This window comes from Aphelocoma coerulescens, unplaced genomic scaffold (genome assembly GCF_041296385.1).
Source record: "Aphelocoma coerulescens isolate FSJ_1873_10779 unplaced genomic scaffold, UR_Acoe_1.0 HiC_scaffold_468, whole genome shotgun sequence".
NCBI lineage: Eukaryota > Metazoa > Chordata > Aves > Passeriformes > Corvidae > Aphelocoma > Aphelocoma coerulescens.
In genome coordinates this window covers 42,242-57,804 of record NW_027183813.1, presented here as the reverse complement: position 1 = coordinate 57,804, position 15,563 = coordinate 42,242, and the positions used below count along the sequence as shown (strand labels likewise).

Genomic DNA, 15,563 nt, shown 5'->3' with positions numbered 1-15,563 from the left:
ACCTGGGCACACTCCTGGGCACACCCAGAGCCACACCTACACACCTGGGCACACACCTGGGCACACTCCTGGGCACACCTGGGCACACCTGGGCACACCCAGAGCCACACACACACCCCCAGAGCCACCCCTGGGCACACCTGGGCACACACCTGGGCACAGCTGGGCACACCCCTGGGCACGCCCCCGCCCCGCTCCCCCCCCCACCTGGCCCCTCCCCCTCACCTCCTCCGTCCGGCTGTCCTGCGCCTCCACGGCCTCGCGCAGCAGCGCCAGCAGCAGCTCGGGCTGGGGGCACACCTGGGTCACACCTGGGCACACCTGGGCACACCTGGGGCACACCTGGGCACACACCTGGGCATCTGGGGGCACCTGGGGGCATCTGGGACACACCTGGAGGTACCTGGGGGCACCTGGGGGCATCTGGGGGTATCTGGGGGTACCTGGGGTCACAGCTGGGGGCAGCTGGGGGTATCTGGGGGCACCTGGGCACACCTGGGGGCATCTGGGGCACACCTGGGGGCACCTGGGGGTACCTGGGGGCACCTGGGGCACACCTGGGGGCACCTGAGGGCATCTGGGGGTATCTGGGGGCACCTGGGTCACACCTGGGGGCACCTGGGGGCACTTGGGTCCCACATTGGCACACCTAGGCAGCCCTGGGTCACACCTGGGGGCATCTGCGGGCACCTGGGGCACACCTGGGGGCACCTGGGGCACACCTGGGCACACCTGGGGGCACCTGCGGGCACCTGGGTCACACCTGGGGCACACCTGGGGCACATCTGGGGGTATCTGGGTCCCACCTGGGGGCACCTGGGGGCTCCTGAGGGCATCTGGGGTATCTGGGGCACACCTGGGGCGCATCTGGGCACACCTGGGGGCACACCTGGGCACACCTGGGGGCACCTGGGCGCACCTGGGGGCATCTGGGGGCACCTGGGGGATCTGGGGGACACCTGGGGGCACCTGGGGGCACCTGGGCACACCTGGGCCCCGCCCGCCCCCCCACCCCGCCCTCACCTGCGCGTCGGGGTCGTCGAGGGCGCGGGCCAGTGCCAGGCAGGGCGGCCCAGGTGGGCGCAGCAGGTCGGTGCAGCCAGGTAGGACCCGGCGCAGCGACAGCGGCTCGCAGGTGGCACAGAGGGAGCCGTGGGCCCTGCGGGGGGCACAGGTGAGCTCACCTGGGCTCAGGGGCGTCCCCCATGCCCGGGCACGCCTGGGGCGCACCTGGGGCACACCTGGGGCACACCTGGGGGCATCTGGGGCACACCTGGGCCACACCCAGGATACACCTGGGCACACCTGGGTGCACCTGGGCACACCTGGGCACACCCAGGATACACCTGGGCACACCTGGGCGCACCTGGGCACACCAGGGCACACCCAGGATACACCCAGGATATACCTGGGCACACCAAGGGCCCACCTGGGCACACCTGGGGCACACCTGGCCACATCCAGGATATACCTGGGCACACCCAGGGCTCACCTGGGCACACCTGGGTGCAACTGGGGCACACCTGGGCGCACCCAGGGCTCACCTGGGCACAGCTGGGGGCACCTGGGCACACCTGGGCACACCTGGGCTCACCTGGGTCCCACCTGGGTCCCACCTGGGCACACCTGGGTCTCACGTGGGCACACCTGGGGCACACCTGGGCACACCCAGGGCTCACCTGGGCACACCTGGGTGCAACTGGGGCACACCTGGGCACACCTGGGGGCACCTGGGGCACACCTGGGCACACCTGGGCCACCAGGGCACACTTGGGGGCACCTAGGCTCAGGTGCATCCCCCATCCCTGGGCACACCTGGGCAGACCTGGGTCCCACCTTGGCGCACCCGGGCTCACCTGGGTCCCACCTGGGCGCACCTCTTGATCTCAGGTGCCCCTAGGTGTGCCCCAGGTGTGCCCAGGTCTGCCCAGGTCTGCCCAGGTCTGCCCAGGTGAGCCCTGGGTGTGCCCCAGGTCTGCCCAGGTCTGCCCCAGGTGCCCCCCGGTGTGCCCCAGGTGTGCCCCAGGTGTGCCCAGGTCTGCCCAGGTCTGCCCCAGGTGTGCCCAGGTGAGCCCTGGGTGTGCCCCAGGTCTGCCCAGGTCTGCCCCAGGTGTGCCCAGGTGAGCCCTGGGTGTGCCCCAGGTGTGCCCAGGTCTGCCCCAGGTGCCCCCCGGTGTGCCCCAGGTGTGCCCAGGTGTGCCCCAGATGCCCCCAGGTGTACCCAGGTGTGCCCAGGTGTGCCCCAGATGCCCCCAGGTGTACCCAGGTGTGCCCAGGTGTGCCCAGGTGTGCCCCAGATGCCCCCAGGTGCATCCTGGGTGTGCCCAGGTGAGCCCTGGGTGTGCCCCAGATGCCCCCAGGTGTGTCCCAGGTGCCCCCCGGCGTGTCCAGGTGTGCCCAGGTGAGCCCCGGGTGTGCCCAGGTGTATCCTGGGTGTGCCCAGGTGAGCCCTGGGTGTGCCCCAGATGCCCCCAGGTGTGCCCCAGGTGCCCCCCCGGTGTGTCCAGGTGTACCCAGGTGTGTCCAGGTGTGCCCAGGTGAGCCCCGGGTGTGCCCAGGTGAGCCCTGGGTGTGCCCCAGATGCCCCAGATGCCCCCCAGCTCCCCTCCCCCCCCCCTCACCTGTAGAAGGCCACCTGCAGGGCCACCTGGACCAGCGCCTCGGGCCGCAGCCCCGCGGCCGCGCCGAAGCCCTCGTGCTCCAGGCAGTGAACGTCCACGTCGGCCGCCAGGCTGGGGGGGGTGGGGGAGGGGCAGAGGGCGTCACGGCGGCCCCTCCCCCACCCCCGGCCCCTCCCCCACCCCCCCCCCCTCCCCCCTCACCTGTCCAGGTGGCGCTTGGCTCTCTCCAGCTCAGGTGCGACCTCGGGGCCGAGGCTGAAGCGCAGCCGCTGGGGCGGGGGGAGGGGCGGGGCAGCGGCCGGGGGGGCGGGGCCGAGGCGGCGGCTGCGGGGCGGGGGAGGGGACGCACCCGAGCGCAGGTGAGCTCACCTGGGCCGCGCCCACCCCGCCACCCCTCCCCTCCCCCCCCCCCCCTTACCTGTGCTCCAGGGCGTGGTCGAGCAGCTCGGCCACCACGGCGCCGTCGGTGACGGCCGGGTCGTAGAGAGCCCCGCAGGTGCCATCCTGGCCGACCACCAGCTGGGGGGGGCACGGCAGGTGAGATCACCTGGGCGGGGCTCACCTGGGCGGGGCTCACCTGGGTGTGGCTCACCTGGGTGTGGCTCACCTGGGGCTCACCTGGGCATGGCGCGCCAGGGTGGGGCTCACCTGGGCACAGCGCGCCAGGGCGGGGCTCACCTGGGCATGGCTCACCTGGGTGTGGCTCACCTGGGCAGTGCCCACCTGGGCGGGGCTCACCTGGGCACCGCTCTCCTGGGCAGTGCCCACCTGGGCGGGGCTCACCTGGGCGGGGCTCACCTGGGCAGGGCTCACCTGGGCGGGGCTCACCTGGGCACCGCTCACCTGGGCAGGGCTCACCTGGGCAGGGCTCACCTGGGCGGTGCCCACCTGGCCACGCCCCCAGGTGCAACCACGCCCACAGCTGTAACCACGCCCCACAGGTGAGGCCACGCCCCCAGGTGAGGCCACGCCCCCCAGGCCTGAACCCACCCCCCAGGTGTGGCCACACACCCCAGGTGAGGCCACGCCCACAGGTGTAACCACACCCCCAGGTGTGACCCCCACCCCATTGAAGCCCCACCCCCAGGTGTGACCCCACCCCATGGAAGCCCCGCCCCTCCGAGGCCCCACCTCCAGGTGTGACCCCGCCCCCAGGTGTGACCCCACCCCCATTGAAGCCCCACCCCCAGGTCTGACCCCTCCCCCAGGTGTGACCCCGCCCCATGGAAGCCCCGCCCCCCTCCGAGGCCCCGCCCCCAGGTGTGACCCCACCCCCAGGTGTGACCCCACCCCCATCGAAGCCCCACCCCCAGGTGTGACCCCACCCCCCCAGGTGTGACCCCGCCCCCAGGTCTGACCCCACCCCCCCAAGTGTGACCCCGCCCCCAGGTGTGACCCCTCCCCCAGGTGTGACCCCGCCCCCAGGTGTGACCCCGCCCCCAGGTGTGACCCCACCTCCCCAGGTGTGACCCCACCCCCAGGTGTGACCCCACCCCCCCAGCTCTGACCCCGCCCCATGGAAGCCCCGCCCCTTCCGAGGCCCCGCCCCCAGGTGTGACCCCACCCCAGGTGTGACCCCGCCCCATGGAAGCCCCGCCCCCTCCGAGGCCCCGCCCACCTGCAGCGTTTTGTCCCACCAGCGGTTGGCGCTGTTGGCGCCGGCCCCGCCCCCGTGCAGCACCTGGGCGGCCACGCCCTCGGGGCCGCGCCCGCCGGGCGGGGCCAGCACAGGTGAGTCCAGGCTCAGCACCAGGAGGCTCCTCTGGATCCGGCCCAGGGAGGCGCGGCTCAGCCGGTCTGGGGGGGGGGCGGGGCAGGGGGCGGGGCTTGGGGGGACACGCCCTACGGCCGCCCAGGTGTGGCCACGCCCACTGACTCACACAGGTGAGGCCACGCCCACCGCCCCGCCCAGGTGTGGCCACGCCCACTGTGCGCCCAGGTGTGGCCACGCCCATTGCACCCCCAGGTGTGGCCACACCCACTGACTCACACAGGTGAGGCCACACCCACCGCCCCGCCCAGGTGTGGCCACACCCACTGACTCACACAGGTGAGGCCACGCCCACCGCCCCGCCCAGGTGTGGCCACGCCCACTGTGCGCCCAGGTGTGGCCACGCCCATTGCACCCCCAGGTGTGGCCACGCCCACTGACTCACACAGGTGTGGCCACGCCCACCGCCCCACCCAGATGAGGCCACGCCCATTGCACCCCCAGGTGTGGCCACGCCCACTGCCCCACCCAGGTGAGGCCACGCCCACTGACTCACCCAGGTGTGGCCACGCCCACTGCATTATTCAGGTGTGGCCACGCCCACTGCCCCGCCCAGGTGAGGCCACGCCCAAATCCCCCCACAAATCCCCCCCGGCCCCCCAAACCACACCAGACACCCCAAAATCCCCCCCAGCTCCCCCCAAATACCCCCAGACCCCCCCAAATCCCCCCCAAATCCCCCCCAGAGCCCCCAAAATCTCCCCCAGACCCCCCAAACCACCCCTAGACCCCCCCAAATCCCCCCCAGATCCCCCCAGACCCCCTCAAATCCCCCCCAGATCCCCCCAGACCCCCCCAAATCCCCCCCAAAACCACCCCAGACCCCCTGAACCACCCCCAGACCCCCCAAATCCCCCCAATCCCCCCGAACCTCCCCCAGATCCCCCAAATCCCCACCAGCTCCCCCCAAATCCCCCCCGGACCCCCCAAAATCCCTACCAGACCCCCCCAAATCTCCCCCAGGCCCCTCTAAATCCCCCCAGACCACCCCAAATCCCCCCCAAACCCCCCCAAATCCCCCCCAAATCCCCCTCAAATCCCCCCAGACCCCCCCAAATCCCCCCCAGACCCCTCTAAATCCCTCCAGCCCCCCCCAAATCCCCCCCAAATCCCCCCAAATCCCCCCAGACCCCCCCAAATCCCCCCCAGACCCCTCTAAATCCCTCCAGACCACCCCAAATCCCTCCCAAATCCCCCCAAATCCCCCCCAAATCCCCCTCAAATCCCCCCAGACCCCCCCAAATCCCCCTCAGACCCCTCTAAATCCCTCCAGCCCCCCCCAAATCCCCCCCAAATCCCCCCAAATCCCCCCAGCCCCCCCCAAATCCCCCCCAAATCCCCCCAAATCTGCCCCAAACCCCCCCAAATCCCCCCCAGACCCCTCTAAATCCCCCCCAAATCCCCCCAAATCCCCCCCAAATCCCCCCAAATCCCCCCAGACCCCCCCAAATCCCCCCCAGGCCCCCCCAAATCCCCTCCCCAGCCCCCCCAGACCCCTCTAAATCCCTCCAGCCCCCCCCAAATCTGCCCCAAACCCCCCCAAATCCCCCAGCCCCCCCCAAATCCCCCCCAAATCCCCCCAAATCCCTCCAGCCCCCCCCAAATCCCCCCCAAATCCCCCCAAATCCCCCCCAGACCCCCCCAACTCCGCCCCCCGAGACCCCCCCTCACCCCTCATCATGTGTCCGTGGACCCTCCCCCAGTCCTGCCGGTGCTGCCCCGTCAGGAGCCCCACGGGGGGGTGGGCGCGGGCCCCTCCCCCCCCCGCGCGCGCCCGGAGCCCCCCCAGGGCCGCCAGCAGGGCGGGGGGGGGCAGGGGGCGGCCCGAGGGGGCGGCGACCCCCATCAGGAAGAACTGGAATTTGGGGGGAGGGGGGAGAGAGAGAGAAAAATTGGGGATGAGACCCCCCCCTCCCCCCCCCAAAAAAAATAACCCAGATCCGCCCCCCCCCCCCCCCCCCCAAATTGGGCTCGAAACCCCCCGGAAATGAACGCAGGGACCCCCACCCCAAAATAACCTCGAACCGCCCCCAAATTTGGGGGGTGAAACCCCTCCCCCCCCCCCCCCCCGGAATTGGGGTTGAAACGCCCCCTCCCCCAAAGAAACCCGAGACCACCCCTCCCCCACCCAGATTAATCCAGGGCACCCCAAGAACCCCCCCGGGGTCCCCCCAAATTCCCCCGGGACCCTCCCAGGACCCCCCGGGACCCCCCAGAATCCCCCCCAAATGCCCCCAGGACCCCCCCAGCACCCCCCAGACCCCCCCAGAACCCCCCCAGGACCCCCAGAATCCCCCCTGAACCCCCCTAGACCCCCCCCGACCCTCCCAGGACCCCCAACATTCCCCCAGAATCCCCCCAGGACCCCCCCAAACACCCCCCAAACCCCCCCAGCACCCCCCAGAATCCCCCCTGAACCCCCCCAGGACCAACCCAGGGCCCCCCGAACCCCCCCCTAACGCCCCCAGGACCCCCCCAGCACCCCTCAGACCCCCCCAGGACCCTCCCAGGACCCCCAAAACCCCCAGAATTCCCCCCAAACGCCCCCAGGACCCCCAGGACCCCACCAGGACCCCCCCAGGACCCCCCCCGGACCCCCAGAATCCCCCCCAGAACCCCCCAGGATCCCCTGGACTCACCCAGGACCCCCCAGAATCCCCCCCAGGACCCACCCAGGACCCCCCCCGGACCCCCAGAATCCCCCCCAGAACCCCCCAGGATCCCCTGGACTCACCCAGGACCCCCAGAATTCCCCCCAAACCCCACCCAGGACCCTGAACCCCCCCAGCACCCCCCAGACCCCCCCAGGACCCCCCCAGGACCCCCAGAACCCCCAGGATCCCCCCCAAACGCCCCCAGGACCCCCCCAGGACCCCCAGAACCCCCAGGATCCCCCCCAAACGCCCCCAGGACCCCCCCAGGACCCTCCCAGGACCCCTCGAACCCCCCTGGACCCCCAAAACCCCCAGGACCCCCCCAAAACCCCCCCCCAGGACCCCCTGAACCCCCCCAGACCCCCCCAGGACCCTCATAATTCCCCCCAAATGCCCCCAGGACCCCCAGAATCCCCCCTGAACCCCCCCAGCACCCCCCAGGCCCCCCAAGGATCCCCCCCAAACGCCCCCAAGACCCCCCAGACCCCCCCAGACCCCTCCCAGGACCCCCCAGGACCCCCTGGACTCACCCAGGACCCCCCCAGGACCCCCCTAACACCCCCAAAACCCCCCCAGCAACCCCCAGAATCCCCCCAGCACCCCCCAGGAACCCCCCCAGGACCCCCAGAATCCCCTCTGAACACCCCCAGGACCCCCCCAGAACCCCCCCGGACCCTCAGAATCCCCCCAGGACCCCCCGAACACCCCCAAAACCCCCCAGGACCCCCAGAATTCCCCCCAAACCCCCCCAGAATCCCCCCTGAACCCCCCCAGGACCAACCCAGGCCCCCCCGAACCCCCCCCAAACGCCCCCAGGACCCCCCCAGACCCCCCAGGACCCCCCTAACACCCCCAAAACCCCCCTAGACCCCCCCAGAACCCCCCCAGGACCCCCCAGCACCCCCCCAGCACCCCCCAGACCCCCTCAGCACCCCCCAGGATCCCCCCCAAACGCCCCCAGCACCCCCCGGACCCCCCCAGGACCAACCCAGGCCCCCCCGAACCCCCCCCAAACGCCCCCAGGACCCCCCGAACACCCCCAAAACCCCCCAGGACCCCCCAGAACCCCCCCAGGACCCCCAGAATCCCCCCAGCACCCCCCAGGACTCCCCCAGGACCCCCAGAATCCCCTCTGAACCCCCCCAGGACCCCCCCAGAACCCCCCCGGACCCTCAGAATCCCCCCAGGACCCCCCGAACACCCCCAAAACCCCCCCAGGACCCCCAGAATCCCCCCCAAACCCCCCCAGAATCCCCCCTGAACCCCCCCAGGACCAACCCAGGACCCCCCAGAACCCCCCCCAAACGCCCCCAGGACCCCCTCAGACCCCCCAGGACCCCTCTAACACCCCCAAAACCCCCCCAGCACCCCCCAGGACCCCCCCAGGACCCCCAGAATCCCCCCTGAACCCCCCCAGCCCCCCCCAGAATCCCCCCAGCACCCCCCAGGACCCCCCAGGACCCCCAGAATCCCCTCTGAACCCCCCCAGGACCCCCCCAGAACCCCCCCGGACCCTCAGAATCCCCCCCAGGACCCCCCGAACACCCCCAAAACCCCCCCAGGACCCCCCTAGAACCCCCCCAGGATCCCCCCCAGACCCCCCCAGGACCCCCAGAACCCCCAGGAGCCCCCCCAAACGCCCCCAGAATTCCCCCCAGAACCCCCCCAGGACCCCCCAGACCCCTCCCAGGACCCCCCAGAATCCCCCCTGAACCCCCCCAGAACCCCCCCAGAACCCCCCCGGACCCTCAGAATCCCCCCCGGACCCTCAGAATCCCCCCCAAACCCCCCCAGGACCCCCAGAATCCCCCCCAAACCCCCCCAGAATCCCCCCTGAACCCCCCCAGGACCAACCCAGGCCCCCTCGAACCCCCCCCAAACGCCCCCAAGACCCCCCCAGACCCCCCCAGGACCCCCCTAACACCCCCAAAACCCCCCCAGGACCCCCCCAGAACCCCCCCAGGACCCCCAGAATCCCCCCTGAACCCCCCCAGCACCCCCCAGGCCCCCCAGGCCCCCCCAGGACTCCCCCAGGACCCCCCAGACCCCCCCAGGACCCTCCCAGGACCCTCCCAGGACCGACCCAGGCCCCCCCGAACACCCCAGGACCCCCCAGAACCCCCCCCAAATGCCCCCAGGACCCCCAGAACCCCCCCCAAATGCCCCCAGGACCCCCCCAGGACCCCCCCAAACCCCACCCAGGACCCTGAACCCCCCCAGGACCCCCCCAGGACCCCCAGAATCCCCCCCAGGACCCCCCCTAACCCCCCCCGAACCCCCCCAGGACCCCCCAGCACCCCCCAGACCCCCCCAGCACCCCCCAGGATCCCCCCCAAACGCCCCAGCACCCCCCAGGACCCCCCCAAACCCCACCCAGGACCCTGAACCCCCCCAGGACCCCCCCCAGCCCCTCCCCCCGCACCTGCCCGTTGACGCTGACGGTGACGAAGGGGGGGGGCTGCGCCCCCGGGGGGACCCTCAGGACCTCGTCCCGCCGGGGTCCCGGCACCCGGCACCCCCCAAAAACCGCCTGCACCCACGGCTCGGGGGGGTCCCGCCTGTCCGGGGGGGGGGCACAGGGTCAGGGTCACCCCAAAAAAACGCCCCGGGGATGAAACACCTCCCCCCCCCCCCAAAAAAAAAATCCCAAAGAAAGCATCGAGGACACCCCAAAAAAAAACCCCGATCGGGGACACCCAAAAAAAACCCCCAGGACACCCCAAAATAACCCCAAAAAAACCCCAAAAAAACTCCCCCCAGGACACCCCAAAAAAACCCCAAAAATCCCAAAAAACCCCCCCCCCAGGACACCCAAAAAAAACCCCAAAAAAGCCGATCTGGGACACCCAAAAAAAACCCCCAGGACACCCCAAAATAACCCCAAAAATCCCAAAAGAACTCCCCCCAGGACACCCCAAAAAAACCCCAAAAATCCCCCAAAAAACCCCCCCAGGACACCCAAAAAAACCCCAAAAAAGCCGATCTGGGACACCCAAAAAAAACCCAAAAAACCCAATCTGGGACACCCAAAAAAAACCCCCAGGACACCCCAAAAAACCCACCCAGGACACCCCAAGAAAACCCCAAAAATCCCAACCCCCCCCCCCCCCCAGGACACCCAAAAAAACCCCAAAAAAACTGATCTGAGACACCCCAAAAAACCCACCCAGGACACCCCAATAAAACCCCAAAAATCCCAAAAAAAAAAAACCCCAGGACACCCAAAAAAAACCCCAAAAAACCGATCTGGGACACCCAAAAAAAAACCCCAAAAAAACCCGATCTGGGACACCCAAAAAAACCCCCCAGAACACCCCAAAAAACCGATCTGGGACACCTCAAAAAAACCCCAAAAATCCCAAAAAAAACCCCCCAGGACACCCCAAAAAAACCCCAAAAAACCGATCGAGGACACCCAAAAAAAAAACCCAAAAAAAACCGATCTGGGACACCCAAAAAAAACCCAAAAAACCGATCTGGGACACCCAAAAAAAATCCCCAGGACACCCCAAAAAACCCACCCAGGACACCCCAAAAAACCCCAAAAATCCCAAAACACCCCCCCCCCCAGGACACCCAAAAAAACCCCAAAAAACCCGATCTGAGACACCCCAAAAAAAACCCAAAAAGCCGATCTGGGACACCCCAAAAAAAAACCAAAAACCCAATCGGGGACACCCAAAAAAACCCCAAAAAACCCGATCGGGGACACCCAAAAAAAACCCCCAGGACACCCCAAAATAACCCCAAAAATCCCAAAAAAACCCCCAAACCCCAAAAAAGCCCAAAAAACCAGAATCCCCCCCCCAAAAAACAAAACAAAAAAAAACAAAAAAAAACCCCCCAAAAATAACAAAAAAACCCCAAAACCCCCCAAAAAAACCAAAAAAACCCAAAAAAACCCCAACACCCCCCAAAAAAACAAACAAACAAAAAAATCCAAAAAAAACCCCCAGGACACCCCAAAAAAAAAAAACCCCAAAAAACCAAAAGAAAACAAAAAATAAACAAACAAACAAAAAAAAAACCAAAAAACCCAAAAAAAATTAAAAAACCAAAACCCCCCCCAAAAAAACAAAAAAAACCCAAAAAAACCCAAAACAAAACAAAACAAAAAACCAAAAAAAAAACAAAACAAAAAACCAAAAACAAAACAAAAACAAACAAAAAAAACCCACCCAGGACACCCCCAAAAAACCCAAAAAAACCCAAAAAAAAAAACAAAACAAAAAACCTCACCCCAAAACCCCCCAAAAAACCCCAAAAAAAACCAAAAAAACCCAAACAAAACACCCCAAAAAACAAAAAAAAACCAAAAAACCCCCAAAAACCCCCAAAAAAAAACAAAAAAACCAAAAAAAACCCCAAAAAAACCCCCAAAAAAACCCAAAAAATCCCAAAAAACCCAAAAAACCCCAAAAAAACCCCAAAACCCCCCAAAACCCCAACCCCCCCTCCCCCCCCCGTTGGCACCTGAGCAGCTGCTCCCGATAGTCCAGGACCCCCGAGAGCAGGCGGGCGGCGAACCTGCACCAGTAACACCAGTATGGGACCAGTAAGGGACCAGTAACACCAGTACGGGACCAGTACGGGACCAGTGACACCAGTAACACCAGTATGGGACCAGTGACACCAGTGACACCAGTAACACCAGTACGGGACCAGTACGGGACCAGTAACACCAGTACGGGACCAGTAACACCAGTAACACCAGTATGGGACCAGTAAGGGACCAGTAACACCAGTACGGGACCAGTAACACCAGTAACACCAGTATGGGACCAGTAACACCAGTAACACCAGTAACACCAGTACGGGACCAGTAACACCAGTACGGGACCGGTACAGGACCAGTACGGGACCAGGGACACCAGTAACACCAGTACGGGACCAGTACAGGACCAGTACGGGACCAGGGACACCAGTAACACCAGTACGGGACCAGTACGGGACCAGTACGGGACCAGTAACACCAGTAACACCAGTACGGGACCAGGGACACCAGTAACACCAGTACGGGACCAGTACGGGACCAGTAAGGGACCAGTAACACCAGTACGGGACCAGTAACACCAGTACGGGACCAGTATGGGACCAGTAAGGGACCAGGGACACCAATAACACCAGTACGGGACCAGTAACACCAGTAACACCAGTAACACCAGTACGGGACCGGTACGGGACCAGTAAGGGACCAGGGACACCAGTGACACCAATAACACCAGTACGGGACCAGTACGGGACCAGTAACACCAGTAACACCAGTACGGGACCAGTACGAGACCAGTAATGGACCAGGGACACCAGTGAGGGACCAGTAAGGGACCAGTACAGGACCAGTACGGGACCAGTACGGGACCAGTAAGGGACCAGGGACACCAGTGAGGGACCAGTAAGGGACCAGTACAGGACCAGTAAGGGACCAGTGACACCAGTAAGGAACCAGTAACACCAGTAACACCAGTAACACCAGTACGGGACCAGTAAGGGACCAGTGACACCAGTACGGGACCAGTAAGGGACCAGGGACACCAGTAACACCAGTATGGGACCAGTACACCAGTAACACCAGTATGGGACCAGTAACACCAGTACGGGACCAGGGACACCAGTAAGGAACCAGTAACACCAGTACGGGACCAGTAACACCAGTAACACCAGTACGGGACCGGTACGGGACCAGTAAGGGACCAGTAACACCAGTACGGGACCGGTATGGGACCAGTACGGGACCAGTAACACCAGTATGGGACCAGTAAGGGACCAGTAAGGGACCAGTAAGGGACCAGTAACACCAGTACGGGACCGGTACGGGACCAGTAACACCAGTACAGGACCGGTATGGGACCAGTACGGGACCAGTAACACCAGTACGGGACCAGTAAGGGACCAGTAAGGGACCAGTAACACCAGTACGGGACCAGTAACACCAGTAACACCAGTAACACCAGTAACACCAGTAACACCAGTACGGGACCGGTACGGGACCAGTAATGGACCAGGGACACCAGTGAGGGACCAGTAAGGGACCAGTACAGGACCAGTAAGGGACCAGTGACACCAGTAAGGAACCAGTAACACCAGTAACACCAGTACGGGACCAGTAAGGGACCAGTGACACCAGTACGGGACCAGTAAGGGACCAGGGACACCAGTAACACCAGTACGGGACCAGTAACACCAGTACGGGACCAGTGACACCAGTACAGGACCAGTGACACCAGTAAGGCACCAGTAACACCAGTACGGGACCAGTGACACCAGTAAGGGACCAGTAAGAGACCAGTACGGGACCAGTGACACCAGTAAGGGACCAGTAAAGGACCAAGAACACCAATGGCAAACCAGTGACAGACCAGTAACACACCAGTGCCCTCCCAGTCCATCCCAGTTCCCTCCCAGTCCCTCCCAGTGCCCCCCAGCAACTCCCAATCCCCTCCCAGTCCCTCCCAGTCCCCTCCCAGTGCCCCCCAGTTCCCTCCCAATCCCCCGCAATCCCCTCCCAGTCCCTCCCAGTGCCCCCCAATCCCTCCCAGTCCCTCCCAGTCTCCTCCCAGTACCCCCCAGTTCCCTCCCAATCCCCTCCCAGTGCCCCCCAGCTCCCCCCAATCCCCTCCCAGTACCCCCCAGTTCCCTCCCAGTGCCCCCCAATCCCCTCCCAGTGCCCCCCAGTTCCCTCCCAATCCCCCCCAATCCCCTCCCAGTACCCCCCAGTCCCTCCCAGTTCCCTCCCAATCCCCTCCCAGTCCCTCCCAGTGCCCCCCAGCTCCCCCCAATCCCCTCCCAGTACCCCCCAGTTCCCTCCCAGTCCCTCCCAGTGCCCCCCCCTCACCAGAGCTGCCCCCTCCAGTCCTCCCAGTCCAGCCGGGGCAGCACCAGTCCGGCGCTGGTGTGGACGGGCAGCGGCAGCCGCTCGCTGGAGCCCCACGGCCACTCCTGACCCCCCGAAACCCCCAGAGTGAGACCCCAAAACCCCCCGGGACCCCCAAAATCCCCCCGGGACCCCCAAAATCCCCCCGGGACCCCCAAAACCCCCCGGGACCCCCCTAAAACCCCCCGGGACCCCCAAAATCCCCCGGGACCCCCCAAAACCCCCCGGGACCCCCAAAACCCCCCCAAAACCCCCCGGGACCCCCCAAAATCCCCCCAAAACCCCCCGGGACCCCCCGAAACCCCCCCGGGACCCCCAAAACCCCCCCAAAACCCCCCGGGACCCCCCAAAATCCCCCCAAAACCCCCAGAGTGAGACCCCAAAACCCCCCGGGACCCCAAAATCCCCCGGGACCCCCAAAACCCCCCGGACCCCCAAAATCCCCCGGGACCCCAAAACCCCCCGGGACCCCCAAAACCCCCAGAGTGAGACCCCAAAACCCCCCGGACCCCCAAAATCCCCCGGGACCCCAAAACCCCCCGGGACCCCAAAACCCCCCGGGACCCCCAAAACCCCCAGAGTGAGACCCCAAAACCCCCCGGGACCCCCAAAACCCCCCCGGGACCCCCAAAATCCCCCGGGACCCCCCAGTGTGAGACCCCAAAACCCGAAACCCTCCGGGACCCCCCAACCCCCCCCGGGACCCCCCAATTTCGCCCCCCCCATTTACAGCCCCCTCCCCCCAATTTCGGGCTCCCCCCTCCCCCAATTCCATCCCCCTCCCCCCAATTTCGGGCTCCCCTCCCCCCAATTCCATCCCCCCTCCCCAATTCCCACCCCCTCCCCCATTCCCCCCCTCCCCTCCCCCCATTTCCATCCCCCTCCCCAATTCCATCCCCCCCTCCCCAATTCCCGCCCCCTCCCCAATTTCGGGCTCCCCTCCCCCCATTTCCATCCCCCCTCCCCCATTTCCATCCCCCTCCCCCAATTCCATCCCCCTCCCCCAATTCCATCCCCCTCCCCCAATTCCAGCCCCCTCCCCAATTCCAGCCCCCTCCCCAATTCCATCCCCCTCCCCCAATTTCGGGCTCCCCGCCCCCCAATTCCCCCCCCTCCCCCATTTCCATCCCCCTCCCCCAATTTTGGGCTCCCCTCCCCCATTTCCATCCCCCCTCCCCAATTCCAGCCCCCTCCCCCAATTCCATCCCCCTCCCCCCAATTTCGGGCTCCCCTCCCCCAATTCCATCCCCCCTCCCCAATTCCATCCCCCCCTCCCCAATTCCCGCCCCCTCCCCCATTCCCCCCTCCCCTCCCCCATTTCCATCCCCCTCCCCCATTTCCATCCCCCTCCCCCAATTCCATCCCCCTCCCCCAATTCCAGCCCCCTCCCCAATTCCAGCCCCCTCCCCCAATTCCATCCCCCTCCCCCAATTTCGGGCTCCCCTCCCCCCAATTCCATCCCCCCCCAATTCCATCCCCCTCCCCCAATTTCGGGCTCCCCTCCCCCCCAATTCCATCCCCCCCCAATTCCCGCCCCCTCCCCCATTCCCCCCCCCTCCCCTCCCCCATTTCCATCCCCCCCCTCCCCTCCCCAATTCCCGCCCCCTCCCCCATTTCCCCCCCCACTCCCCTCCCCAATTCCGGGG

The 15,563-nt window shown here is 66.2% G+C and overlaps 1 protein-coding gene across 1 annotated transcript; it reads right to left on the bottom strand.

The window, feature by feature from the left end:
• Positions 1-225: 225 nt before the first annotated feature.
• On the bottom strand, positions 226-15,531 carry LOC138101787 (carnitine O-acetyltransferase-like; the record flags this gene model as incomplete). Its single annotated transcript, XM_068999573.1, has 11 exons — positions 15,520-15,531; positions 13,879-13,982; positions 11,520-11,573; positions 9,469-9,604; positions 6,064-6,247; positions 4,240-4,418; positions 3,040-3,140; positions 2,823-2,945; positions 2,622-2,732; positions 1,024-1,159; positions 226-288 (listed from the first exon to the last, which is right to left on the bottom strand). Coding segments are annotated over exons 1-11 (1,203 nt in total), but the record flags the coding sequence as incomplete, so codon positions are not given.
• Positions 15,532-15,563: the final 32 nt, after the last annotated feature.